This window comes from Leucoraja erinacea, chromosome 5 (assembly GCF_028641065.1).
Source record: "Leucoraja erinacea ecotype New England chromosome 5, Leri_hhj_1, whole genome shotgun sequence".
NCBI lineage: Eukaryota > Metazoa > Chordata > Chondrichthyes > Rajiformes > Rajidae > Leucoraja > Leucoraja erinaceus.
The window spans coordinates 84,863,252-84,888,793 of NC_073381.1; the positions used below are offsets into that span (position 1 = coordinate 84,863,252).

General features: G+C 44.4%; 1 protein-coding gene across 1 annotated transcript in view; it reads right to left on the reverse strand.

Annotated features, from left to right (window-relative positions):
* The window catches only part of LOC129697508 (dynein axonemal heavy chain 8-like), a 641,267-nt gene that overhangs the window by 248,091 nt on the left and 367,634 nt on the right, over nt 1–25,542 (reverse strand). Inside the window, 5 exon segments of the mRNA XM_055636144.1 lie at nt 10,848–11,020; nt 13,255–13,479; nt 19,112–19,273; nt 19,469–19,492; nt 19,494–19,574. Of these exon segments, the coding sequence (XP_055492119.1) occupies nt 10,848–11,020; nt 13,255–13,479; nt 19,112–19,273; nt 19,469–19,492; nt 19,494–19,574 (665 nt within the window).

The window sequence follows — 25,542 nt, forward strand, 5'->3', positions numbered from 1 at the left end:
AAGAAGGCCAGGAATCAGGGGTGCCAAGCATGGCATCTAAATTTGCCATACCGGCCAGAACTGGGGGACCACTGGATGAGGATCTGGCCATGACCATAAATTATATGGTCTCACATCAATTACAAGACCTCACGATGGAGGAAACCTCCAGAAAATGCCAGACACCGGCCAATTGTACATCACTCAAGGTTCCAGCTGTGAACCACCCAATCTGGGGTCACATGGGAGCGGGAATCAGAGCCCAAGAACTGAGGCTCCAAAAGATTCTTAAGCTGCTTGCTTCAGGAATTACAGCATTTGCCAGATTGGTTGATGGTGGGGCTCTGTCTGAAGTACAGCAGGATGCTCTTGCCCTCATGTGCAATTGGTGCACAAGGACCAAGCCGGCCCTTGCCAACTATGCGCAATTGGCGCACACCAACATTCTCCGCCAGAACACAGGGGGAGAAGTTCATACCAGCAACCATGGAGGTAGGTGGCCAGTTACAAATTGGTGGGAGGTTACATGTGTTTTTTAATCAGTGGTGTTGTATAACATCAGACTCGTTTATACTGCACAGTATCCTAGGGTTCCAAATTGAATTCATTTTCAAATTATGTCCACCTACACAGCATACACCTAGCCGGATGTTGTCTTTTTCACAACAAGAATTGAATTGAATACCTTTATTGTCATTCAGACCTTATGGTCTGAACGAAATTTCATGCCTGCAGTCATACATACAATCATACAATAATAAACAACAAGAAACACAAATTAACATCCACCACAGTGTATCCTCCAAGCACCTCCTCACTGTGGTGGAGGCAAAAAACTTAGGGTTACTGTCTCTTCCCTCCTCTTCTCCCTCTGCGCTGAGGCGATTCCCCACCGGGCGATGGTATAAACAGTCCAGCGGCTCACCGAACCCCGCAAACGGGCCGGCTCAAACACCGCGGCCCAGGGTGGTCGAAGCTGCCGCCCTCTAGTCCAGTGGACTGGCCCGCGGCTGAACCCAGGACTCAGGTCACCGCCGCCAGAATGCCATCCCAGCCACCGGAGCACCGTTCCAGCACCAAGCCGGATCGCCCTCACGTGAGTGCCGTTCCTTCCTCAAGCTGGGCTACTCCGACGGGAGTGCCGTTCCACTCGGGCTGGGCCATTCCGACGGGAGTGCCGTTCCACCCTCGAGCTGGGCCACTCCGACGGTAGTGCCGTTCCACCTCGAGCTGGGCCACTCCGACGGGAGTGCCACAGCACCTCACGGTAGAGTCTCAGCCCCTCGCCAGGCCGCCCTCACAGGAGCGTCACAGCCCCTCACGGGAGTGCAGTTCCAGCCCCAAGCTGGGCCGCCTTCATGGGAGCGAGCCCAGGGCGAGTCCCGTCAGGCTGCCTCCGGAGCCTCGAGGTCGCCAGCTCCGCCATTATGCCTCAGCACAGACGGAGGCAGAGAAGGGGTATACGACAAAAAAGTCGTATTCCCCCGAAGGGAGAGACAGCAAGCCCCGTTTCAACCTCCCACCCCCCCCCCCAAACATAAACACAACCTAAAAACCAAAAACGTAACTAGACAAAACGAAAAAAAGAGTCTTTAGATGTACAAACTGAAATTGAAACACTAGCTAAAAAAGGGGTAATTGAGAAGTCTGTTCATCAATCTCACCAATTTGTGTCTAATATATTCTCTAGACAGAAGAAGGATGGTGGGTGTCAAATCATTCTCGATCTAACTCGGCTTAACTCCTGTGTGCAGTATAAACATTTCAAAATGGAAACTTTTATTACTGCCAAACAGCTGGTTTCTAATGGATGCTACATGGTATGCATAGACCTCAAAGGTATCCATACGTTACAATCATCGGAGATATTTGAAATTTAGGTGGATGAAGCAAAAGTGGCAGTTTAAAGCATTGCCTAATGGTTTAACTTCGGCTCCTAGATTATTTACAAAATTGTTAAAACCGGTGTTGGGCCTACTCCGGGCTCGGAATCATATTGTAATCGCCTATTTGGATGATATCCTAGTCATAGGCAAGACTCAGAAATCAGCTGAATTATCTGTTTCAGCTACCAAACTCATGTTTGAAAGTTTGGGGTTTCTCATCCATCCAGTTAAATCCAAATTGATCCCATCTAGAGTCATTGATTATTTGGGGTTCACCATTAATTCAATTCCCATGTCTGTGACTCTGCCTCCAGGCAAGACGTCAGAGTTACTTGAAGCCTGTAACAAGCTCGTTGATGAGAAACAACCTTCTATTCGGCAGGTTGCTAGTATAATTGGCAAGTTAGTGGTTGCTTTTCCAGCAGCATAGTTTGGACCTCTGCATTATCAAGATTTGCAACGTGCAAAGGAGCACGCACTCAAAAGGCATGCAGGTCACTTTAATAAACCTATGCGGTTACCAGCTGAAGCCGTTGCTGAGTTACAATGGTGGATAGCAAATATTTGGCTTTGCTCCAGCAAAATTCGGATTGACAGACATTCAGTTGTTTTACAAACTGATGTTAGTGCTCTAGGATGGGGAGCTACCGATACCATCTCCAGCTGTGGTGGCAGATGGAATATGCATGAGGCATTACTTCTTCAATCACATGGTATTCATTATTTAGAGTTCTTGGGAGCACTCTATGGCCTAAAGGCGTATTGTACTAATATGTATGATTTGCATGTGCAGCTTCAGATTGACAACACTACAGCGGTAGCATACATTAATCACATGGGTGGAATCAAATCGGTATCATGTGATAAGTTGGCTAACCTTATTTGGCACTGGTGTATTACAAGAAACATCTGGAATTCAGCTGTCTACTTACCAGGTAGATTTAACATAGTGGCAGAAACCAGATCACAAAAATTCAATGACAACACAGAATGGATATTGAATCGTGAAATATTCAATGATATTGTCACTTGGTATGGCGTACCAGAGATTGATCGGTTTGCATCCAGATTGAATCACCAGTTACCAAAGTATGTTTCATGGGAACCAGACCCAGGGGCAGTAGCGGTAATTGCATTCTCGCTACACTGGGGTGGAATGTTTTTATATGCATTTCCCCCATTTTGCCTCATCAGTCGGTGCTTGCTTAAGATCGAGCAGGACTCCGCCTCAGGCATTTTGGTAGTCCCCGACTGGCCTACACAACCATGGTTTCCACTAATTCTAAGACTAAAAACACAGACTTTTATGGCCATCCCCAAAAACAGTAACCTGCTGGTTCATCCTGTAACAGGGGAAAATCATCCGCTACATGACCGTATTAATCTGTTGATTTGCAGATTCTGAGGAGACCGTTCCTGGGGCTCGGACTACCAGGGCGTACGGTGTATGTGATTACTGTGGCCTGGAGTACTAAAAAACAATAGGTTTCTGATATCAAGAAATGGGAGATGTTCTGCTTGCAGTCGATCATTTCATATCTCACGGCAAGCGTACCTGACGTGTTGGAATTTCTTTCCACGTTATATTTTGATGAGCGACTAAGCTATAGTGCCATCAATATAGCCAGGAGTGCCTTATCGTCCTATCTGTGGCAAGGATCGGGACTACGCTCTGTTGGGTCTCGCCCTTTAATAGCTACGGTTCATGAAGGGTATTTTTAACTGCAATCCCCCCAGGCCCAGATACACGGAAATCTGGGATGTGAGCATGGTTCTCGCGCTGCTTCGCCAATGTGCTCCAACAACATCTCTGTCATTGCCCAGACTCACTCTGAAAGTGATTATGCTCATGGCGCTGGTTTCAGCGCAACGCGTCAACATTGCAGAAGCTTCGTCTAGACAGGATGGTTTCATCTGTAAACAGCATAACCTTTTATGTTTATGATTTAGTTAAGCAGAGCAGGCCAGGGACGTCAGGGCTTAAACTTAATTTTATGGCATACCCCATAGACCTTCGGCTATGTGTAGTTATGTACTTACAGCAGTATATCAAGGTCGCCAAGAGCCTCAGAGGCTCCGAATTGGCAATATTCATCAGTCACAAAAAGCCTCATAAAAAGGTGTTGGCACAGACCATCTCAAAATGGCTGAAACAGGTTCTGGCTTGTACCGGAGTGGACACTGATGTTTTTAAATCTCACTCCACCAGGGCGGCATCAATGTCAGCAGCGAGGGCACAGGACGTCCATCTCAACCAAATCCTCGCGGCCACAGGATGGTCCAGTGAATTGACGTTTGGAAGGTTTTATCATAAACCTCTCGCCACACTGGGGGTATTTGGGCACTCCATTCTAAATTCTGTTTTGTAGCTTCCCCCTGGGGCAGAGGAGTCTCTATTATTTTCCTTTTTGTTAAATAAAGCATCAGCATGTTTAAGTCTGTATTATGTTTGAATGCTTTATTTGTTATTACTCATCCTGTGCCAACCGAGGCAGTGTGTCGCATGGACTCGTATCCAAGGCATGAAATCACAGAGCTTTGAAGTCTTCACGGAATCACTCACGTGACTCCGAAGTAAAATAGTAAGATTAAACAAGAACTTACCAATTTGACGTTGATGAGCGGTTACATGCCCACCGCTCTCAACCCTCATATCACAAAGTTCATCTGGTACTTCTAGGTTTCTAATCTTACTATATTACTTCAATTACTGTTATCTGAGATTTCACACCGCTGCTTTGAAGATTGATGCGCATGCGGACTGGCGGGGTTTAACGTAATCGCTCATCGTAACTCCTCATGAAATAAAGATCAAACTTCAAACTGGTAAGTTCACATTTAATCTTACAATTTTACTTTGGAGTCACGTGAGTGACTACGTGAAGAAGGCTGTCAGCCCGCATGCGCTTCATTACGTCTACTGCATGGCGCCAAGACTGGCTGGTAGGGGCGTCGCTCCTCCAGCGGTAAGTTAAAAGACCTGCAGGTAAGTTCTAAAGCTTATTCTGAGGTCGTGTATGCGTTCAATCTTGTTCGCAGGGTTGCTACAAGCTTTTGAACGAAAAATTGACAAAAAGGTGAAGGCAAGACGGGCCGCGGGAGACCCGTCAACTTCGCCACCCCAGTCGCTGATGATAATTACATTGACTGCAGACTTGGTGACTCTGCAGAGCACCGTGGCTACCCCGAGGGGGGCGGAAGCCAAACAGAAGTCTGCAAGGCCTATAGACTCGGACGAGTCAGGCCAGGAGGGTGCACCTCCCACTATGGATAGCGTCACCGGACGCCTGTCCCGGATGGAGCACCTCATGGAGAGGATGCTCCACCATGATATACTCCTAAGATCGGAGTCATATCAGCGCAGGTCTCCGAGAGAGCCCGCGGCAGCACCTGGTTCAGGGCTGCAAGATCTCTCCCTCTCTGAGGGGAGCATCCATAGTCAGTTGTGGGCTGGCTCAGAGTTTGGCAGTATGTCCAGGGAACATACTATGATGCACGGGCTGGGAGAAGCAGACATACTCACTATAGCATCAAAATTTTCGATGCCATCGCAAATTGGGGAGCTGCTCGAAGAAGATCTTGACTAATCTTCTGGAATTTTTTGAGGATGTGACAAGTAAAATGGATGAAGGGATGCCAGTGGATGTAGTGTATCTAGACTTTCAGAAAGCCTTTGATAAGGTCCAGCACGGGGGACTGGTGACTAAAATTAGAGCACATGGTATTGGGGGTAGAGTGTTGACATGGATAGAAAATTGGTTGGCAGACCAGAAGCAAAGAGTAGGAGTGAACGGGTCCTTTTCAGAATGGCAGGCAGTGATGAGTGGAGTGCCGCAAGGCTCGGTGTTGGGGCCGCAACTGTTTACCATATATATTAATGATTTGGAAAAGGGAATTAGGAGCAACACTAGCAAGTTTGCGGATAAGACAAAGCTGGGTGGTAAAGCTGGGTGGCAGTGTGAATGGTGAAGAGGATGTTAGGAGGTTGTAGGGTGACATGGACACGTTGAGTGAGTGTGCAGATGCGTGGCAGATGCAGTATAATATAGATAAATGTGAGGTTATCCACTTTGGCGGCAAAAATAAGGGGGCAGATTATTATCTCAATGGGGTTAGGTTAGGCAAGGGGGAGGTGCAGCGAGACCTGGGCGTCCTTGTACACCGGTCACTGAAAGTTGGCTTACAGGTACAGAAGGCAGTGAAGAAAGCTAAATGGAATGTTGGCCTTCATAACAAGAGGATTTCAGTATAGGAGTAAAGAGGTTCTTCTGCAGTTGTATAGGGCTCTGGTGGACCACATCTAGAGTATTGTGTAGAGTTTTGGTCTCCTAATTTGAGGAAGGACATCCTTGTGATTGAGGCAGTGGTTCACGAAATTGATCCCTGGGATGGCGGGACTGTCACATGAGGAAAGATTGAAAAGACTAAGCTTGTATTCACTGGAGTTTAGAAGGATGAGGGGGTTCTTATAGAAACATATAAAATTATAAAAGGACTGGACAAGCTAGATGCAGGAAAAATGTTCCCAATGTTGGGCGAGTCCAGAACCAGGGGCCACAGTCTTAGAATAAAGGGGAGGTCATTTAAGACTGAGGTGAGAAAAAACTTTGCGAATTTATGGAATTCCCTGCCACAGAGGGCAGGGGAGGCCAGGTCAATGGATGGATTTAAGAGAGAGTTAGATAGAGCTCTAGGGGCTAGTGGAGTCAAGGGATATGGGGAGAAGGCAGGCACGGGTTATTGATAGGGGACGATCAGCCATGATCACAATGAATGGCGGTGCTGGCTTGAAGGGCCGAATGGCCTCTTCCTGCACCTATTTTCTATAATCTATTATCTATCTGGCGGCCAACATCAACTATCTGGCTTCACACTAGCTCCAAGAGCAGGTAATGGTGGACACGGCCATGAGGCCCCCCCCCCCCCCCCCCATCAACTGTGCATCTTTAAGTGTGCCAGCTTTGGGGGGAGGGATCAGGAACCAGGAGGTGAAACTCCAAAATATTCTGAGCATGCTGGCTTCAGGCATCATGGCCTTTGTCAGATCAGTGGATGGAGTCCCTTTGTCGGATGGCCAACAAGATGCGCTGGCATTATTATGCAATGCGCACTTCGAGATTAATTGCTACGGCAAGAATTCCATCTGCCCCACCCTGAATCCGAAATTTACAGGATTATGTAAAGCCAGTAATGTACAGCAGCCAAACTACCTATTTGGTGAAGACGCACCCAAACAGGTCAAAGACGTAGATGACGAAGCAAAAGCCGTGGGGCTAATCCGGGCTTCATCAGCGAGCCGAGCTTCGTCTTTCCGGCGGCAACATCCCTAAGCCTCCACCAGCAGCAATAATTTCCCTGAGGCTGGTAGCAGCATGAAGGTCGGATAATATGGACAAAGGTATTTTTTAGAGCATGGCCAAGGCTGGCCCTCCTCCAAAATGCGCACCTCGCACACTCCAGCAGCTCTACCCCCCAGACCTCGGGGGCGGAAATATACGCCACAAAGCCACCAATAACCATGAGGGTAGATGGATCTGGTTCCTATTAGAACACAAGGGTGTGCACCACTCACAGGTTGGGGAAGTTACACTAGCTTGTGAATTAACATCAGATCGTTTATACTGCACAATATACATCGATTCCAAATTGAATTCTTGTCTGGTCAGTTCCGCCCTCACAGCATACATCAAACCGGTCAGTTATGCATCACGAGGGTTTGGTAATTCAAGCCAAGTTCAGTAATAATAATTGAATCATTCTTGGCTATACTCAACTTAATCCTTTGTGCAGTATAGACTTTCAATATAGGTAAAATCTGGGAAAATAGCTAAATTAGCTATTTTTAGCCACCAGACTCTTGTAAAAGATTGGGGCTCCTAATTCATCCAGAGTTTATGATGAGTTGGGACTTACCATTTACTCAATCCTATAGTAGCCCATACATTGGCAAATTTAAGGCTACTTCCCAGCTGCAAAGTTGAGCCTTTGCATTATTTTTAAAATATTTCTGCATGCAGGAGCTGACACCAAAAACCCATGCAAGTCCTTCAATAGACCTATGTATTTACCAGCTGTAGCCATTTTGAGTTACAATGCTGGATGTCCTTATTTGGCATTACACCAGTGATATCATAGTCTACAGTACCACAGGGGTATCACTACTGTTGTGGTGACAGATGAAATATGCATGAGTCACCAGTACTTTATGGTACAAGTACTAACCACTTAGAGTTGATGGGTGCACTCTATGGGTTAAAGACTTTTGTGGGAATATGCATCATCTGCATGTTCCCACAAATTAATTAACTATACCACAGCGGTGGCATACGTTAATCACATGGGTGGAATCAAGTCCATATCCTTGTATCTTATTTGGCACTGGTGAATTGCAAGGAATATTTGAATTTCAGCTACCTACCTGCCGGGTAGGCTCAATATGATGTTGGACACCGGGATACGGAAATTCAGTGATGACACAGAATGGATGGAATCATAACGTGTTTTATGACATCATCGACCGGTATAGACACCGGATATCGATTTATCTGCGTGCAGACAAATCACCAGACTAAGAATGTTGCACGAGTACAAGACCATAGGCAGTGGCGGTGGATGTACTCCCGCTTCATTGGGGAAGGATGTGCTTTTATACATTTCCCCCACTCTGCCTCATCAGTCGATGCTTGCTAAAGATCAAGCAAGACCCTGCCTCAGGCCTCCTGGTAGCACCAGACTGGCCGACATAGCCATGGAACCCTACACTGGGAATGATCAGCCTTTTATGGCCATTCCCAAGGCAGTAATCTGCAGTCCACCCTGTAACAGGGGGGGGTAACACCCTCACCATGACCAAATCAAATTGTTGGTTCACAGAGTCTGAGAAGACCTTTCCTGAGGCTCGGATTGTCCGAACGCACGGTGGATGTACTCGCTGCAGCCTGGAGAGACAGTACGAAGAAACAATACATTTCCTATATTAGGAAGTGGGAAGAGTACTGTACGCAATCCAATATATCATATGACTCGGCACATATAACCGATGTGTTAGAGTTTCTCTCAAAGCTATTCTTTGAAGAGAAGTTGAGTTATAGTGCTATAAACTGTGCCAGAAGTGCACAGCATATTTGGGGCCGAGATCGGGACACCACCCTGTTGGGTCACACCCTCTAGTGTCCAGGTTTATGAAGGGCATCTTCATCACAAAACCTCCCAGGCCCAGATATACGGAAATATGGGATGTAGGCACAGTATTAACACTGCTCCGCCGGTGGGCGCCGGCAACATCCCTGTCCCTGGTCCAGCTCACATACAAAGTAGTGATGCTAATGGCGCTGGTGTCAGCGCAACTGGCCCAGTCGTTACACAAGCTACGACTGGATAGAATGATTATGTCTGCCAATAGCATCACGTTTTACGTGTATGACCTAGTAAAGCAGAGCAGACCAGGCACTACCGGCCTCAAGCTACATTTTGCGGCTTACCTCTTGGACCTCCGGCTATGTGTGGTAACACACCTGCAACTTTACATTAAGGTCACTAAGAGCTTCGGGCTTGGAACTAGCTATATTTGTTAGTTTTAAGAAACCTCATAAAAAGGTTTCAGTTCAGACCATTTCCAGGTGGCTGAAACAGGTTCTGACATGTGCAGGAGTAGACACTGACTATTTTAAATCTCACTCCACCAGGGCTGCATCTACGTCAGCAGCAAGGACAATGGACGTCCCGCTAGACCATACCCTAGCGACCACAGGATGGTCAGGAGAACGTACATTCCAGGCGTTCTATAACAAACCTGATGCCAGACCAAGGGCTTTTGCCGACACCGTTTTTGTTCTGTTCTGTTACGTAGTTTCCCTGGATGAGATGATCTACTATTATTATGATTTGTCCATTGAAAGCATCAGCATGTTTTAAAAAATGTGCATGTCTGAATGCATTTATCTCTCATCCATGGTCAACCTATATAGTGTGTGGCTTGGACGCGTCCACGGCATGAAATCACAAAGCTTTGAAGTTTTCCGAAGTAAAATAGTAAGATTAAACGAGAACTTACCAGTTTGAAGTTTGATCTTTATTATATGAGGAGTTACGATGAGCGATTATGTGCCCGCAGCTCCCAACCCTCACAAAAGATCAGCTGGTATTACAAGTCTCTCGTATCTTACTATATTCAGTTCAACAACTGTTATTCTGTGATTTCACACTGCTGCTTTGAAGGTTGACGCGCATGCGGGCTGTAACTCCTCGGCCTTCTTCACGTAATCGCTCAATAGAAACATAGAAAATAGGTGCAGGAGTAGGCCATTCGGCCCTTCGAGCCTGCACCGCAATTCAACATGATCATGGCTGATCATCCAACTCAGTATCATGTACCTGCCTTCACTCCATACCCCCCGATCCCTTTAGCCACAAGGACCACATCTAACTCCCTCTTAAATATAGCCAATGAACTGGCCTCAACTACCTTCTGTGGCAGAGAATTCCAGAGATTCACCACTCTGTGTGAAAAATGTTTTTCTCATCTCGGTCCTAAAGGATTTCCCCCTTATCCTTAAACTGTGACCCCGTGTCCTGAACGTAGCGGGTACATCGGAGCTCGGGGACGTCTCTTAGCGGGTCATAACGCTAATGGCACGTAGTCAGGAAGACTCGCTAACGGCAGGTAAGCACGGGAAGACTCGTTGAACATGTTGAAAAATGTCCACGAGAGCCCCGAGTACCGACGAGTGGCCATTACCGAGTAAATCTCCGAGTTCGAATCAGGCAAACTCGGGAGAGCTCTTGGAATGAACTCGTACCGTGACACAGGGCTTTAAGTATCATAAACTTTTGATTCTCTTTCCAATAACATATTGTTCTGCCTGCTGCTTATGAATCAATCAAGAGAAAGTAAATAAACTACACCAGAAAATAAGGTAATGCTTGTCAGACAATTTTAACAAAGAAAACACATGTAATGAAATATCAAAGGCCCACCCTCACCTGTCTGTCAAAGGTGTGATAACTAATCGTTCAGTACAACCCAAAAATTCATTTTGATAGATAAATTCCGTATCAGTAATCCCAACTCTTATATCTTGTGTTTCTTCTCTGAAATAAACTCGGCATTGTTTCAGCCACTCAAAGTCAGTCACTGCTCTGATATGCATTTTTACCTATCAAGATAAAAGGAAGCAGATAAATAATAAACAGCATATTATCGAAATTGTCTAAAATTTAAACAGATTATCTGCAGTAGGCAGTGTGGTTACCAACAAGGAAAAGTTTTTAAAAAGCAGATTTCATTTTGCATAGTGGCATTAAATCATAGACCTATCATTTTTTATTGTCACCAGCTAAGAAACTTGTAATTTAATGAATAAACATGAAACAGTGACTGCAACAACCACATTTTATACGAGGTTCAGCAAGTATTTTTTCCAGTTTGTCATAATAAAAGGCCTTGACAGGGTCTGAGCATCACTAGCAGGGCCCAGCCAGTATTTATTGCCCATCCATAATTGTGCTGGAAACAGTGCAGAGGAGATTCACCAGAATGTTGCCTTGGATGGAATGTTTCAGTAATGAGGAGAGACTGGAGAGGTTGGGTCTGTTTTCCCTGGAGCGGAGGAGCTTAGGTGGGCATGATTGAGGTATATAAAATTCTAAGCGGTACAGATCCGGTAGACTGAAGGAAAATTTTCCATATGTCTAAGAAAAATCAGGTAAAGACTGATAGTAGTGAACCAGATGGATTTTACAAGAGCCTAGTAATTTTGTTGGCATCATTGTTAATGACTTTCTTGACTTTTCTGATAACTGTTAATTTAATTTAATTCCACAACTGTGATGTTCGAATAGTAATTCAAGTTTTTGGATTGCTGTTGCAGTTCTCTGGTTCACTAATCCCATAATTTAAATACTACACTTGATAAGCCAAATTTCCTCAAACTGTTGGGACTAGGGATTGCAAAAAATGTTAAACCTACAAGAATTCCATTCCCTTTCTTTAAAGAACTCGTCCATCTTTATTGGACCACCCACTCACCAAAATCCATCCACCCACGCACCAAAATCCATCCACCCACCCATCCATCCAGGATAAATTATTACAAAGAAACATTGAGAACCGATGAATTATTTCAAGAATGTAATATCCATGGGTAACCAATGAAACAAATAATATAATAGGCTGTGGGTGCTGTGAATATTTGTAACACATATCGGCAATTGTTTCGCTGAATACTTCTGCTCAGTCTGCCTAAACCTATATTCGGCGATCGTTTCGCTGAACACCTCTGCTCAGTCCGCCTAAACATACATTTTTTTCCCGGTTGCTAAACACTTTAATGCCTCCTCCCATTCCCATACAGATGTTTCTGGCCTGTGCATCCTGAAGAGTGAGGCCCAATTCAAATTGGACGAACAGCACCTCATATTTTGCTTGGGCAGCTTACAACCCCGCAGTATGAATATTGACTTTAACTTCAAGTAACCCTGGCTTTCCCTCTCTCTCCATTCCTTCCCCATCCGAGTTCTCTGACCAGTCTGACTGTCCTCCTTATTAAATGTTATCTTTAAAATAGACTGGGCATTCGTTTTGCTGAACATCTTCGCTCAGTCCGCCTGGACCTACCTGATCACCGGTTGCTAAACACTTTAATTCTCCATCCCATTCCGACACTGAATTTTCTGTCCTAGGCCTCTTCTATTGTCAGAGTGAGGCTAAACGCAAATTGGAGGAACAGCATCTCATATTTTGATTGGGCAGCTTACAGCCCAGTGGTATGAATATTGATTTCTCTAACTTCAAGTAAGCCCGGCTTTCCCTCACTCTGGGCACCCACGTGCATGCCAGATTCAGGTGACAGGTGAAACATAATATTCCCTCCAACACAAACAGTGACTGAATGAAGCAATAATCTCAAGATACTGGGAATATCTTTGTGTAGGAATCTGTTTTTGCAATGTGTTTTTAAGCACCATGTAATTGAATTTTGATAGTTTGTGAATAAGCTGCCAAAATGTTGTCAGGCTGAGAAATATATTCTGCACTCTGTATCTATTGTACTTGAATTTGACTTTTCAATTTCAATTATTCTGTCTAGGTTACAATTGTTAAGAACCTAGACAGAATAACAACCCCTTCTCGGATGAATGTAATGCCAACCAGCCCCCTTGGATCATGACCAATAAGGAAGGGACATTACATGGGGCAATTGCTCTTGAAAGATTAAAAGGCACAATAATAAACCATACAAAAATGGTTAATTTCTTTAAAAAAATGAATAGCAAGATGTCCCCCTGTAAATGGCATTGGCCGATTAGGCTAATTCATCATTGATGTAAACGAATAATAAAAACGAGTGAAATCAGAAATTAAGATACACGTATAATTCTTTCACCGTACCAATTCATCAAAGATGTCCCTCTGGTGAACATGAATGGTGACAAGAGTTTCAAACTGGATTCTTTGAAACTTAGTCAGGTCGTGAGTTGTTTGACCGATCAAAGCGTTCAACAGCTCCAGGAACTTTTGATTAGTTGTTTGCATGATCTTTTTACTGTCTTTTGAACCTTTGATGGCATCCTCTGAGTCCCGTGTCCACAGTATCTGGATAGCTAGAATTCCCACCTGTAGGAATAAACAGACCGAGATCATATGTATACAAAATTTGAACCAGTGAAACCTCCAGTGTGATGTATATTGATTTGTAAAAAGTAAGTCAAGACATTTTTTATATAAAGATAAAATACCAATCTTACCAATTTTAGCAACAGCAATAACGTGACCCCAATGAAACATGCCCACGATGTAGAAGACATCGCTCGTTTATACCTCATTGCAGCCTTTGAACTTTTTTTAGATTACACTTTCTCTGTAGCTGTTTCACTATATTCTGCACTCTGTTTATTTCCTTTTCGTGCTACCCAATGTACTCATGTATTGTATGATTTGCCTGGATAGCTCATTGTGGACCTTGCACTTTTAAAAATCTGCACTTTCTCTATAGTTGTAACGCTATATGCTATAACTATATTCTGCAATCTTTTTTCTCTATCATACTACCCGTTGTTCATGTGCAATGGCTTGATTGTATAGTATATTTTGACTGGACAACATGCAAACTAAGTTTTTCACTTTATCCCGGCACACATGACAATAATAAACCATTATCAATACCAAAAGTCAAAGGAAGGATGTAATTGCATTGGAGAGAGTGCTGAGGAGATTTACCAGGGTGTTGCCTCGGGTGAAGCATATCAATTATGAGGAGAGATTGGATGTGCTGTGTTTGTTTTCCTTGGAACAGAGGACACTGAGGGGGACTTGATGGAGGCAAACAAAATTACGAGAGGCGTAGGCAGGGTAGAAATTAAGAAACATTTCCCATGGCAAATGGGTCCACAACCAGAGTTTATTGGTTCAAAGTGAGGAGTAGCAACTTTAGAAGGGATCTGTGGAAGATTTTTTTTTAAAACAGAGTGGTTACAATTTGGACCATACTGTTTGAGAAAACAGGTACTCAGACAACATTTAAAAAGCAGTTGGATAAGCACTTGAGTGGCTGAGAAACGGGAAAAAATATATATTAGAATAGAATAGAATATGTTTATTGTCATTGCACAAAACTGAGCAACGAAATTCCATTTGCTTCTCCTCTGTTAAAAGAAATACAACACGACACCAATGCACATATGTACAGTTAATAGTAGAATATAAATACATTTTTAAAAGAGATTAAAAGAATTTAGCGGTATTCCTCGAAGTTACTTCTTGCTTCCCAGTGTTCACTATTGGAGTTAAGCTCTTTTATCGCACAATGGTAGAAACTATTTTTTAGTCTACCAGTGCGAGCCTGCAGAGACCTGAATCGCCTCCCGGAGGGTAGCAGAGTAAAAAGGTGGTTGGCAGGGTGGGATGTGTCCTTCTTGATATTTATGGCCCTGCACAAGCATCGGGCCTTGTATATGTCATCCAAGGAGGGCAGGTTAGCGTTTGTAATGCGCTGCGCAGTTTTTATAATTCCCTGCAGCGCCCTCCTCACAGCCACAGTACAGCTGGCAAACCACACCAGGATTCCATAGGTGAGGATACTTTCCACGGTGCATCGATAGAAGGACAACAGCAGCGGCTGTGAGATGTTAGCTCTCCGTAAAGACCTTAGGAAATACAGCCGTTGATGAGACCTCTTCACGAGAGTGACGGTGTTCATTTGCCATTTGAGGTCCTGGGAGATGTTTATTCCCAGGAACTTAAAGTCGTTGACTCTCTCCACCATGTCTCCTTTGATGTATAAGGGAGCAGGTTCCTCTCTCCTCTTCCTCCTGAAGTCAATGACAAGTTCTTTAGTCTTTGATGGGTTTAGTACCAGGTTGTTTTTGGTACACCAGACGGTCAGTTTTTGGACTTCATCCCTGTAGGCAGACTCGTCATCGTTGTTTATCAGTCCCACCACAGTTGTGTCGTCCGCAAAGTTGATGATCCTGTTTGTACTGTGTGCTGGTATACAGTCGTAAGTGTATATTGTATACAAGATTGGGCTCAGCACACATCCTTGTGGCGCTCCTGTGCTAAGCGTCAGGACTGGGGAGTAATTGGACCCCATCCTGACAGTCTGTGGGCGGTCTGTTAAAAAGTCCTTGATCCATCCACATGTGTTTGCATTAACACCCAGATCAGACAGTTTGTCCACCATTCTGCTGGGGATGATGGTATTAAATGCAGAACTAAAATCTACAAATAACATCCGCACATATGAGCCAGGACGCTCCAGATGTGCCAGTGCAGAATGTAGAGCTGTGTTGATGGCATCTTCCGTTGACCTATTAGCTCTATACGCAAACTGATGCTGATCCAGGGTGGGTGGGAGTGAGGACTTAATGTGGGCCAGGACCAGCCGTTCAAAACATTTCATCACGGTCGAAGTGAGAGCAACAGGTCTATAGTCATTCAAGCTCGTAATGAATGTTTTTTTGGGTACAGGCACGATGGTAGCAGTCTTAAAGCATTTAGGGACAGTGCACGTTAGCAGAGAGAGGTTAAAGATTTTGCTAAAAACCTCCGCTAACTGGTCTGCACAGTCTCGCAATACTCTCCCTGGGATGCCATCTGGTCCAGCAACCTTCCTGGGGTTGACCCTGCGGAGTGTTCTTCTGACGTCCTCCGTACTCACAACGAGTGGTGGGTTGTCGGTGCTGGGTGCGGCTGCAGGTGCAGGCTCTGGGGATGCCATCTGGTCCAGCAACCTTCCTGGGGTTGACCCTGCGGAGTGTTCTTCTGACGTCCTCCGTACTCACAACGAGTGGTGGGTTGTCGGTGCTGGGTGCGGCTGCAGGTGCAGGCTCTGCCTCATTCAGCTCAAACCGGGCCAAAAAATGGTTGAGCTCCTCAGCTAGCGACTTGTTAGTGCAAGGGGAATGAAATACATAGTAGAGACATGGCTGGTACACAAAGTAAAGACAGAATACAATTCAAAACACAATACGAGGCAATTAGTGCACAGATGAAAAGGGAGGGGGACGTGGGGCTAAGGATAGGCAGAGGTGAAGAGATGGGTCTTGAGGCAGGACTGGAAGATGGTGAGGGACACGGAATTGCGGATCAGTTGGGGGAGGGAGTTCCAGAGCCTGGGAGCTGACCTGGAGAAGGCTCTGTCCCCAAAACTGCGGAGGTTGGACTTGTGGATGGAGAGGAGACCGGCTGATGTGGATCTGAGGGACCGTGAAGGTTGGTAGGGGGAGAGGAGGTCAGTGAGATATGGGGGGGCCAGATGGTGGAGGGCTTTGTAGGTGAGGACCAGGATTTTGTAGGTGATCCGGTGGGAGATGGGAAGCCAGTGAAGTTGTTTGAGGACTGGAGTGATGTGATGCCAGGATTTGGTGTGGGTGATGAGTTGGGCGGCTGCGTTCTGGACCAGTTGGAGTCGGTTGATGTAGGTGGAGCTGATGCCAAGGAGAAAGTGAGTTGCAATAGTCCAGTCAGGAGGAGATGAAGGCATGGATGAGTCTTTCAGCAGCGGGAGGTGTGAGAGAGGGTCTGAGTTTGGCGATGTTGCGGAGATGAAAGAAGGAGGTTTTAATGACATGGCGGATGTGAGGGTCAAGGGAGAGGGTGGAATCAAAGATCACGCCAAGGTTGCGGGCCTTGGGAGATGGGGAGACAGTGGTGCCGTCGATGGTGAGAGTGGGGTTATTGATTTTGCTGAGTGTGGCTTTGGAGCCTATGAGGAGGAATTCTGTCTTATCGCTGTTGAGGCTTAGGGATTAATATTGCACCAAATTGAACAGTTTAATTCAGTTTCAGACATATTGCAAGAAGATGAATTAGGTGACTAGGATAAGAAAATTGGCATTCCCAATGTTCAGCTTGTAAAATTTCCAGCCAAGCAAATTGGCATCTTATAAACAACAGGAGAGGTGATAACAGCTGGGCATCTTCAATATCCGAGGAAATGGAAACTCAGTTCCTGGAAAATATTTCAGGCAGTAGATGAAAAACAGGAGGGATCCAAGGGTAGTGAAACAGTCGCAGAAAGAAGCTCATCAAAGACAATTCTCTAGCTATGACTAAATAGATAAGAATGTGACCAGGTGAATATTATCACAACTCTTTAGAACAATGATGTTGAGATAATGGAGGAGGACGGTTTGGTCAACTGTGTCAAAAGATGGAGGCAGGTTAAGAAGAAAAAGGAAACATTATTTTACAATCTCATAGGATGTCATTGGTGATTTGAACAGTTATGTGGATAGAAAATGTTTAGAGAGATCTGTGTTAAAAGCAGCCAAATGAGATTGGCTTAGATAGGCATCTTTGTCACAATAGACAAGTTGGGCAAATGTGCTTGTTTCTATGTGGTACTATTCTATAAATCTTGATACTTGTAACGGGTATAGCTTAGACCCAATAGCAGCACAGAATCAGGCAGGTATAATTGGTCATGAACTTTATTACGATACTGTAACACAGAGTATTAACACAGGAATGGGTACACCGTACTCACACAGAGGCTCAGGATTGAGCGAGGGTTCCGAAGAGGGGCAGGCAGGAGACGTAGTCGGGGTAGCGGAAGGTCCGGTAACCAGGAGATCCAACACACGATGCAAACAAACCAGCGAGGGACAGACGAAAGGAGAGTCAAAGCCAGGCAGGAAGTCGAGGAGCCATTGCAGGGATACACCAAACAGCCCAGGAGAGAGGCAGACAGAAACCAGGAGGTACGGGACGAAGGCCGTGGTCGGGGACAGAAGGCCGAGGTGATATCCGGGAAGACGACAGGACGGAATGGTCAGGGGCAGGCAGGTTCGAATCCGTGTAGTCAGTTGGGAAATCGCTGGAGAGTCTTGCATGAATGCTGAGAACAATCTGGCACTGTGTGAATGGTGAGGAGAAACTATATACCGGGTTAATTGGTGATCAGAGGCAACTGAGTGCAACAGGTGAGGAGAGTTGGGCTGATGAGAGGGGAGTGGCAGGCAGGTGAGGAGAAGGAGGGACCGGTGGAAAAGTACTGGGAGGTGAAGTGGATGAGAATGAGGAGAGGGCAACTGTGACACTACTGACAAGACCAACACCATTTCTGATAAACTTGGTGAGGAAGTAATGGGCCTGTCCCACTTAGGCGACTGCCAGGGATTAATTTTAATGGAATTCACCTACAACACCTGGCGACAACCTACGACAACACCTATGTCAACCTACGACAACAAAATTCTCGCCATTGTCGGCGAAAAATGTTCAACATGTTGGAAGATTTTCTGCGACAGTGGCGACAATTTGGGCTGTCGTAGGTTGTCGTAGGTGCAGTCGTAGGTTGTTGCCAAGTTAACATAGGTTGTCGCCTATGTTGACTTTGGTGAATTCCATTGTCCTAGTCGCTGGCAGTCGCCTAAAAAAATTGCCTAAGTGCGACAGGCCCATAAGGTTAGAGAGGAAGTGGCAGTTTGCAAAATAAAAGGCAAGGGTTGTTTCTTTAAAGAGATGAACGATGACAGCAGGTAAGGAGAGGCGCACAGTACATGCGTAAAAAGATTAACAATACTGACTAGTGTAATGATTTTGAAGAAATATTGCGAAGTCCGCATTTTAAAGTCAAGGGGGAAGAAATGGACAATGATTGTACAAATAGATTTGGAGATACAAAGATAAAGGATTTCAACAATTGGCTTAGAGCAGTTACACATAGAAGATCTAACCCTGGCTAACCCAGGCTATCAGTGATAACATGCATCTGAAGTACAAGACAATAATTGTATTGGATTACCTGGCCAGGAGCTTCATAAAGGAAAGGTATTAGCTGGAAGTCTGGTTCACTGAAGCTGTAGTATGCTAATTTGATTACAGTGTGCAATGACGATTGCTGCATACGCAATAAGTCACTTAACCATATTTCCACAGGGCCCTTAGCAATCACGGGGGCATCCAACTAAACAACAAATCATTTAAAAAAATAGGCATATTAGACAGAAAATTGCAAATATGCAGACCTAAATCTCCAGTGTAGAAATACAGAGCAAGCTATCTCAAAATTATTTTCAAATGCTCTCAAATATGAAATATCTAGGTAACACAATATCCAATATCTAGGGTTAAAAAAAAAAAAAAATCTGAATGAACTCACTTGAATTTGTTCTTCCTCCCTGGAAAATAACAGACAATATGCGATCATAATCCTTTGGATGGAATTCCACTTTATTTACATTATCAAATATTCCTGCTAAATGAGCCTGAACAAAGCATAAAAAAAAAATTATGACCCTTGAACAAAAGTGGGCCCAATTGCACTAAAAATACTGTACAACACTATATTAGGCTCATTTCGAACTGTACTGTGAAGCCTAGTTTTTAATCAAGGGCAGCACAGTAGTGTAGGTTGTGGAGCTGCTGCCACACAGTGCCAGAGACCCAAATTCGAATCTGAACTTGGTGCCATCTGTGTGGAGTTTGCATGTTCACCTTGTGATCACATGGGTTTCCTTCTACATCCCAAAGACATGCAGGTTTCTAGTTAAATTGGCCCCATAGAACTAGTGAATGGGTGGTTGATGATCGGCATGAACTCGGTGAGCTGAAGAGCCTGTTTCCATGCTGTATCTTTCAAATTCAAAGCAAAATAACACTGAACAAGGCAGGGTGGGTGGGCACTGAGAGTGGAGGAAACACAGTGGAGCAGCCAGTAGAGCACAATCGTCATTTGTCTGCTTGGATTCTGATGGAAAATTGTATGAGACAGGGCTTTTGAGGAATATAAAGCAAGCATGTAAGACCTCAAGCAGGCAGTTAAATGTCATTGGAAAAATAGATTAAGGAAAACCCAAAGTTTTTTTATATGTACATTAGAAACAAGAGGGCAACTAGAGAGATGATAGGACCTTGTGGCTAAGGGGATCAGGGGGTATGGAGAGAAGGCAGGTACGGGATACTGAGTTGGATGATCAGCCATGATCATATTAAATGGCGGTGCAGGCTCGAAGGACCGAATGGCCTACTCCTGCACCTAATTTCTATGTTTCTATGACTGCTCAAGGATAAAGGGGAGAATTCATATGGAGTCAGAGGATGATGGGAAGACCCTAAACTAGTACTTTATATCTATATTCATCAAGGAAAAGGCATGGAAGATAGTGATATCAGTGCAGGGTATACTAATATGCTGCAGCAGTTTGAGATCAAGAGATGGTGTTGGTTTTCATGAAAAGTATTAAAGTGCAAAAATCTTCAATGCTGATGTGATCTTGATGTTGTCGAAGTAGCGATGAAATCTTCAAGTTGTTAGGAGTAAATATCACAAGCAATTTGTTGTGGGCCAGCAATATTGAATGGCCAAGAAAGCACACAAATTCCTTTACTTCCTTAGAAGTTCGTTATTAGGAAGTTCGGCATGTCCCCAATTACTCTCACCAACATTAACAGATGTGACATAGAAGCATTTTATTGGGATGCATTACAGCATGTTTGGGAACAGCTCCATACAAGACCACAATAAATTGCAGAGTTGTGGATGTAGCCCAGGCCATCACACAAACCAACCTCCCTGCCAATGTCTCCATCAGAAAGGCCACCAGCATAATCAAAGTCCAATCTCACGCCGGCCACTCCCTCTTCTCCCCTCTGCTATCAGGCAAGAGGTCTAGAAGTTTGAAAAGGAATATCTCATCTCCAGATTCAGGGCTCTTCCCAGCAGTTATCAGACAACTGAACCATCCTATCATTAACTGGAGAGCGGTCCTGACCTCCCATGTAACTCATTGGAGACCTTCGGACTATCTTCAATTGGACTTTACCTTGCGCTAAACGTTATTCCCTTTATCTTGATTTGTACATTGTGAACAGCTTGATTGTAATGTATAGTCTTTTCACTGAATGGATAGCGTACAACATAAATGCTTTTCACTATACCTGAGTACATGTGACAATAATAAACTAAACTAAAGCTGGGGACTCAATCAGGCCGACCTCAATACAATGCTGTCAATATACTATCAGTTTGTCTTCTGGCCAACAAGAGGCCTAAACACCCGTGATCACAGCTACATAACCATCAAAAATGCAAACTACTGCAATCCCAGACTGCACTTTGGTAAATCTGATTACCTACCCGTGCTTCTACTCCCTGTTTACAAACAGAAACTGAAGCAAGAGGATCTGGTGCAGAAACTCGTGCAGTGCTGGTCTGAGGAAACAGATGACACGCTTCCAGGCTGCTTTGATTCGTTGGACTGGTCCATATTCAAGGAATCTTTGCCTAAACTGGATAAATATGCTATTGCTGTCACAAAGTTTAGCACCAAATTTGTAGAGGACTGTGTGTTCTAAAGAAGATGATACTTGTATTCCCCAATCAAATACCATGGATGAATCCTGAGGTTCACTCCCAGATGAAGTCTAGGTCTGCAGTATTCAACACAAATAATGTAAGTGGTACAGGAAATCTATCTATGACCTTTGCAGAGCCACTAAGAATGCCAAGAGGGAATTCTGGACAAATCTGGACTCCCAAGGCAATGACACGGATGCCCGTAGTTTGTGGCAAGGCTTGCACACTATAACGGGCTGCAAAGTGAAGGCATGTAGTATTTCTGGCAACAATAGGTCCCTCTCCGATGAACTCAATGCATGTACATCCACTTTGAAGAGAAGGTCAGTGGTGGAATGCCACCCGCTCCATAGATGTACCTGTACCAACGGTTACCGAAGCAGATGAAAGATTGACTTTTCTGAGAGTGAAACGGAAAGCATCTGGTCCCGATGGAGTTCCTTGCCACGTCCTCAGGACCTGTGTGGATCAGCTGGCAGAGATATCCACAGACAATTTACATCATATAGACAACAAGGACTCTTACGTTAGACTCCTGTTTATCGATTATCCCCATCCAAACACATCTCCAAACTCCAGGACCAAGGAATCAGCTCCCGGTCTGCCTCTGAATCCTCGACTTTCTGACCAACAGACCTCAATTATTGAGGATAGGAGAGAACATCTCATCCAAAATAACTCTCAATACTGGTGCCCCGCAAGGATGCATTCTCGGTCCCCTACTACTCCCTGTACACTCACGGCTGCATGGCTAAACTCGGCCCTAATCCCTATACAAGTTTGCAGGCGACACTGCTGTGGTGCACCAAATCATAAATAATGATAAGACCGAGTACAGGAAGGAGATAGAGAATTCCTCAATGTCAGCAAGATGAAGGAGCTTGTTATTGACTTCAGGAAGCATGGTGGAGTACATGCCCCAATGGTGCTAATGTGGAAATGGATGAGAGTTTCTGGTTTCATCCGGTACATTAATAGTACCGATGATCTGTTGTGGACCAACCACATTGATACAACAGCCACATCAATGCCTTTATTTCCTGAGGAGACTGAGGAAATGTAACATGTCTCCAATAACTCTTGCAAAGTTCAACAATTGCACCATAGAAAGTATTATGTCGGGTTCCATCACAGTTTGATTTGGGAATAGCTCTGCCCAAGAATGCAAGCCATTGCAGAGTAGTAGATGTAGTCCTGTTCATTACACAGACAAGATTTCCAACCATTGACTTCATCTACACTTCATGCTGCTTTGGAAAAGCAGCCAACATTATCAATGAACAAGGGTCATGAACGAAAATGTTACCTAATCATGTTCTCCAGGGAAGCTGCCTGACCCACTGAGTTACTCCAGTACTTTGTGTCCTTTTTTGTAAATCAGCATCTACAGTTCCTCATTTCAACATAATCAATGTCTTGTCCCACCCTGAACTTTCCTTCCTCTCTCCGTTCACATCTGGCAGAAGGTACATAAGCCTAAAAGCACGCACCGCCAGATTCAGAAACAGCTTCTTTTCCTCAGTTATCAGGCTTCCAAATGATCCTTAAATAAGCGAGGGTACTGTTGAATTCACCTCTACCCTATCGAGGACATTGGACTTTGTCTAAGGAACTGATGAGCTACGTCGTGCTACAATGCTGTGAACTATATTATGCACTCTGTATCTTCCCCTTTGCTCAATCTATTGTACTTGAGTTTGAACTGACCGTATTTATGTATTTAAAATCTGATCTATTTGGACAGCATGCACAACAAAGCCTTTCACTGTACCTCAGGACATGTAACAATAATAAACCTAAACCTTTCATTACTTAAAATACAGTTATACTTAGGACATATTTGGCACAGAGGTGACATGCAGCCAAGTATGCTGCAGTAGATTTTATGCTCTGCAGAAGACTATTTCAATGCTATTTATCTTTAATTGGCCTTCCAGCATACATTTCCCATTCATGTGACCATCTGATTTCCTTTTGAAATTGTGTGAACTATTTGCCTCAATAATTTCTGTGGTTGTGAATTCCACAGCGTCTCTGAGAAAATACTTTTCTCCTTATATTTCTATTAGATGCAAAAGTGACTTGCATTTATGACCCCCCCAGTTTTAGATTATTTTCCCCAGAAGTATTTTCTTCAGTGTGACTAAGTTAATTTTATTCATCTTTTTAAATCCCCCTATTTGAAAACTTCCAAGCCTTTGCTTGCCTAAAGATAACTGTCTGAACTGATTCATTCTTTTCTAAACTCCTTCTGGTGATGCTATGTCTTTTTATCATTATGGAGACCAAATTATGTGCTATACTGTACAAAGTTCATAAATGTTTGACATAATTTCAGTCCTATGAATGTTGTGCGCCTAGAATGAAATAAATCCCAGAGCTTAATGAACACATTTTATTGATTTGCTAACTCGCAATACAACTTTCTAAAGCGCAAGTTATATTTTTATTTTCCTTAAGTGGCTCACCTCACGTTTATCTATTATGAAGATTAGGAAGAATTTGAAGGTTTTGGATTGGTGCAATAAAAGAGTTATAAGTATAGCCAGGATTTTGCCATAAATGTCATGTGCCTTTTCATGCCTTTTTTGATGATTTCACCAGGATAATGCCAGAACAGAGGGGGCAGACATACCCCCATCCACATAAACGGGGCTGAGGTAGAGCGCGTCTCCTACTACAAATTCCTCGGGGTACACATCTCAGAGGATCTGTCCTGGTCCCTCAATACCACCAAATTGATCAAAAAGGCGCAGCAGCGCTTTTACTTCCTGAGGAGACTCAAGAAAGCTCACCTGTCCCCCCAGATCCTGTCCAACTTTTACCGCTGTACCATCGAAAGCATCCTGACCACCTGCTTCACGGTATGGTACAGCAGCTGCACCACAGCTGACAGGAAGGCAGTGCAACGGGTGGTGAAAACCGCTCAACACATCATCGGTGCCCCGCTCCCTGCCATGGATGCCCTCCACCGAAAACGGTGTCTGAGACGGGCTGGGAAAATCATCAAGGACCCCTCACACCCCAACCATGGACTGTTTGCCCTCCTCCCATCAGGGAGGCGGTGCAGGAGCCTCAGGTGTCGCACAAGCAGGCTGAGGAACAGCTTTTTCAACAACACCATTACACTGCTGAACTCGGAGTCCCGAGGCTAGCCATCCTTAGACTCTACCACTTGTATACAGTTATCTGCCTATGTATCAGTTTTAATTCATCCACAATCCACACATTGTTAACCAGTACTTTTTTTTAACTTTTATTGTATGCCAACTTTGTATTTTTATTTTTACTTCTACTATCTTGCACTATGACTATGACCAGACGCTAAACTGCATTTTGTTGTACCTATACTTGTATTTGTGCAATGACAATAAAGTTGAATTGAATTGAATTGAATTTTCATGATCGAGTGCCTAAATCAGCCTTTATTTGCCTTTTGCTAAAAAGTCGTGCTATTTTCTCTAGTTGTACCGTGATTACAATGACGTTTTCTATGTTAACACGTTAATATTAATGTTATTATTAACGTGTTAACATACTATAACTTATTAGAAAACTTCCACCACCAGGGCAATACGGGGGGTGCCACCATCGGTCATTCATTCGTTTGTGCCGCTGTCCGCTGGTGTGCCGCTGCCCGCTGGTGTGCCGCTGCCCGCTGGTTCAATTTTCTCCAAGATCTATTTAAGAAAGAACTGCAGATGCTGGAAAAATCGAAGGTAAAACAAAAACAAAATGCTGAAGAAACTCAGCGAGTGAGGCAGCATCTAACGAGACAACGAATAGGCAACGTTCCATGTTGAGACTCTTTTTCAGACCGATGTGGGGGGGGGGGGGGGGGGGACGGGAAAAAAATAATTTAGAGGCGGACTCAGTAG